The following is a 4361-nucleotide window of genomic DNA, read 5'->3' on the forward strand; positions in this document are numbered from 1 at the left end:
TTTCTATAGTCTTCAGAAATCCTATAACTGTGTCGTTCCCTTATTTAGGACCCATTATTTCGGCCTATACTGCAGTAACTCCTCCATTAGCATCTTTAACTCTCTCTCTCCTATTGTTATTATTATTATTACTACCGTTATTAATGTTCCATTATTTCATCCTGTAACCTAACCCTTCTCTCACTTATTATTGTTATTATTATTATTATTATTATTATTATTTTATTATTATTATTTTTATTATCGTTATTATTATTATAATCATTGTTATTAGTACTATCGTATCATTTCATTATTTCGTAATTTAACCTCTTCACCCTCTTTTATTATTATTGTTATCATTACCATTATTTCGTCCCGTAACGCGGTCACTCGTCCATTAGCAAAAGCCTACCTTCTCTCTCTCTCTCTTATTATTTTTATTATCATCATTAATATAGTATCAACTCATTATTTCGTCCTGTAATGCAGTCAACTCGCCCATTAGCATATTAGCCCACCTCTCTCTCTGTTAAAATTATTAATATCATTTTTATTATCTTTGTTATCATCATCATTATCGTCCTGCATCATGGTCAACTATTCCATTAGCTTCTTAACGTACCCTCCCCCCTTCTCCTACCCTCCTGCTAACCCTTATCCCCCCCTCCCCTACAGACGGCAACTTCGACTACATTCCGTACTCGAAGATGGCGCTGATGGTGGTGGGGCCGGTGCTGCCGTGCGTCCTCGGGGTCGCCCTGAAGATGTTGCTGCCGAAGGTGGCCAAGGTGCTCGAGAAACTGCTTACGCCCGTGGCTGTTATCTTCATCATCTTCGCCAGCACCTTTGGCGTCTACGTCAATTTTTATATTTTCTATTACTTCACTTGGAAGGTAACTATAGGCTGTTTGGCGTAAATTCAACATAGCCGTCTGATAACGTTGTATACAGAATGAGTATCATCGTGAATTTGTCAATTATCAAATGATTATCATCACGTTTTTGTCAATTATTAGATTATTATCAAATTTTTGTCAGATCATTATCGTCACATTTTTGTCAGTTACTAAATGACTATCACCACAGTTTTGTATGTTAGTGAATATTGATCATAGGCAATCTGATCAGTTCTTAGATATTTATCATCACCAATCTCTCAAAGCATCTGTATTCATCACTAACCTGCTATGTGCATCTTCGCCTTGATTAGAAAAACGAGGATAGTAATGACACTTCGTTTGTTGATTTCGTTATATTATTATTATCATTAATATAGTATCACCTCATAATTTCGTTTTGTAATGCAGTCTGTTCGCCCATTACCATATTGGCCTACCCCTCTCTCTCTTAAGATTATTATAAATATTATTAAACATATTATAAAAGAGGATAGTAATGCGCTGACACTTCGTTTGTTGTTTTTGTTTTATTACGATTGCATTGTTCATAATTTCTCTTTTATCGATGCTGTTTAGTGTTTTATTACAATTTCAGTATCATTATTAAGATTACCGTATCATCATCATTGCAACTCTGAATTTTATGTTTGTTGTTCGTTTCTTTATTATTATTAATCTTCTTGAATGTCCTACTTGCGCGATCACCTGGTACAATGTTGCAATTGTTATTTTCAACATCTCAAGGCTTTCAAAATATAAGAATGTAAAAGAGTATTATGTAATATCTTGCAACCGATTCCAGATATGTGTATCATAGTTGGTGGCCATTTGCACATTATTATTATTATCATTATCATTATTTTGTCTGTTGTTGTTTATGTTGCTGATGCTATTGTTGTTACCATTATTGTTACATTATTATTGTAATTGCTATTATTATCATTATTAGTAGTATTATTGATATTATCATCATTATTGTTGTTATTATTATTATCATTATTATTATTATTATTATAATAATTATTATTATAATTATTATTATTATCACTAGTATTATCATTAATGATAATGATTATGATAATAATATTGTTATCATCATCATCACCAATATCATTATCATTATTAATGTTGTTATTATTATTATTATTATTATTATTATTATTATTATTGCTAATAATTGTATTATTATTGTAATTATTATATTATTATTATCATAATTATTATTATTATTATTATTATTATTACTATTATTACTATTATTATTATCAGCATCATCATCGTTAATAGTAATCGGTATAGTAATGTTATTCTTATTACTGCTACTGTTGTAATTGTTACTAATACTGTTTATGCTATTATGATAACGATTGGCAGTATTATTAGTAGTACAATTTGCGTTTTCTTGCATTTTTTTTTATTAATTTAGGGTATTATTAACTTTGTTATTATTATCATCAGTTTCATTGTTATTGTTATTATTATCATCAGTTTCATTGTTATTGTTATTATTATTATTAGTAGTAGTAGTAGGAATATTAGTATATTCATTCTTATCATCATCATTATCATCACTATTATTAATAATTAGTCATCGGTGGCAGCCGCGGTGTAACGGTAACGCGCGCGGCTGGTGACCATGAGAGCCGGTTACCACTGGTGAAAGGGAAGGGCATCATCCACTCGGGTAACGGTCTCCACCTGGTAGGACCAAAGTCTTTCGAAAGAAGGTACCGTCCTAGCCTTTGCTAGGGAGTTCGTGACGTAAAACCGGATAGTTAATTTATCTTGAATAATCCCGTACTGTATGTATTTATAGTGTGCCCTTCTCCCCATAGGTGGCGGTAGTGGGCATGGCTCTTCCCTGGCTGGGTTTCCTGTTCGGCGGAGTGATGGCCATTCTGTGCAAAAGGCAATTCGCGGAGGTGGTCGCCGTCAGTATCGAAACGGGCATTCAGAACACCGGCCTTGCTATAGGAGTCATCAAGGTGAGTGTCACGTGATATTTGGTATAAGTAGGTAGCTTGTATGCATTCATTCCGATCCGTTTTGAGAAGAGAATCATGCACAATGCGAAGAGACATGAGGGAAACTAAACTAGATATCATCAGACTCAACTTCTTTATTTTCCCCGCAGTTCGCCCTCCAGAAATTCTCTCCTTTGGGCGACATCACCGTCGTGGTGCCAGTTGCGGTGGCCACGCTCACCCCGATCCCACTCCTGTTGGCGTTCCTGTCCAAGCGACTGTACGAACGGCGCCGCAGGTCCAAGCTCGAGGGCATTGACGGGCCTTGTGAGAATCCCGATGATCCCACGGCGTCTCCCTCCTCCTCCAACCTGAAGATGACGCCGGCGAACTCACAGACGCCGCTTAGTAGAGACCTAAAGAAGTAGAGCATTTGCGGAGGGTTGTTTGTCCTCTTGTTTCCTCATCTTGTTTTTATTTATGTTTTTTTTTTTTTTTTTTAGAAAATAAAGATGTATATGTGATCGAGTATCCGTGAGGTATTCATAAGAATGTGTTAAAGTGCGTGTCAAGTATGTGTGAAAGTGTTGCATCATTTTAATTCATGGAGGCTTTACTGTATATACGAGATATCACAGGAGACTGTCCACTTCATGTAACTGCAAGGAGAGACTAGGAGGCTCATTCAGTAGAAACGTTTATATATATATGTGATACCAGTATATATGGATCTCATACCATTTCATTTTGTATGTTCTGTATTTTATATATGATATTATAAAGAATATATAATCACTTAATATCAATGGATTTTTTTGTTCTGACATTTCCTGGGCTCTTTTTAAGGTACAGTATATTTTGAAATGCTCTGCGGATATAGGGAAGCTTCTGCATATGAAATCATTAATATGTTTAATGGTAAGTAAGGCACACACACACACACACAACTGCCTTTTATATCTGACACTCAATATATTTTTTTTTTTTTTTAAACAAAAAAATCCTACTATGAACATTCATAAAGGCAGCGACACTATGGACTTTGAAAGTGACGCATGTATTTAGTAAAAGGCATTTGAAATTAAAAACTTCTAAAACTATCTTATAAAGCACACCAGCAGAGAAGCTGAGAGACCTATCCATGATCAGCAGGTGAAAAGTGCAATGGTTTGGAGAGTTGAATTGAATACACTGGTCTACAGACATTGATATTATTATACTTTTTTTTAACGCTCTCGTTTTTGTTACACTTTTTTTTTTTTTTTTTTTTTTTTTTTGATTTTGTAGTGAGTTTCAATCTCCATTGCTAGTTAATAGGTCCTACTAACTACACAGGCCATTATAGTGATTTTTTTCATGTTCGTGTTAAAGCAATCATTCTGTTATTATTGCTATTATCACTGTTATTACTGTAATCAGTTACTATTGTCACATGTAGTTATTATTACTGGTAGTGATAGTACTGCATTATTATTGTTGGTATTAGTATTCCTGCCGTTTCATCATCATTATCATG

General features: G+C 34.2%; 1 protein-coding gene across 1 annotated transcript in view; it reads left to right on the forward strand.

Annotated features, from left to right (window-relative positions):
* The window catches only part of LOC125041723 (ileal sodium/bile acid cotransporter-like), an 18361-nt gene extending 14710 nt beyond the window's left edge, over positions 1 to 3651 (forward strand). Inside the window, exons 6-8 of the mRNA XM_047636965.1 lie at positions 658 to 875; positions 2717 to 2866; positions 3016 to 3651. Of these exons, the coding sequence (XP_047492921.1) occupies positions 658 to 875; positions 2717 to 2866; positions 3016 to 3273 (626 nt within the window). The 3' untranslated portion in view covers positions 3274 to 3651. The remainder of the gene's footprint in view (positions 1 to 657; positions 876 to 2716; positions 2867 to 3015) is intronic.
* The last annotated feature ends 710 nt before the right edge of the window (positions 3652 to 4361 follow it).

Source organism: Penaeus chinensis, chromosome 31, assembly GCF_019202785.1.
Source record: "Penaeus chinensis breed Huanghai No. 1 chromosome 31, ASM1920278v2, whole genome shotgun sequence".
NCBI classification, from domain to species: Eukaryota; Metazoa; Arthropoda; class Malacostraca; order Decapoda; family Penaeidae; genus Penaeus; species Penaeus chinensis.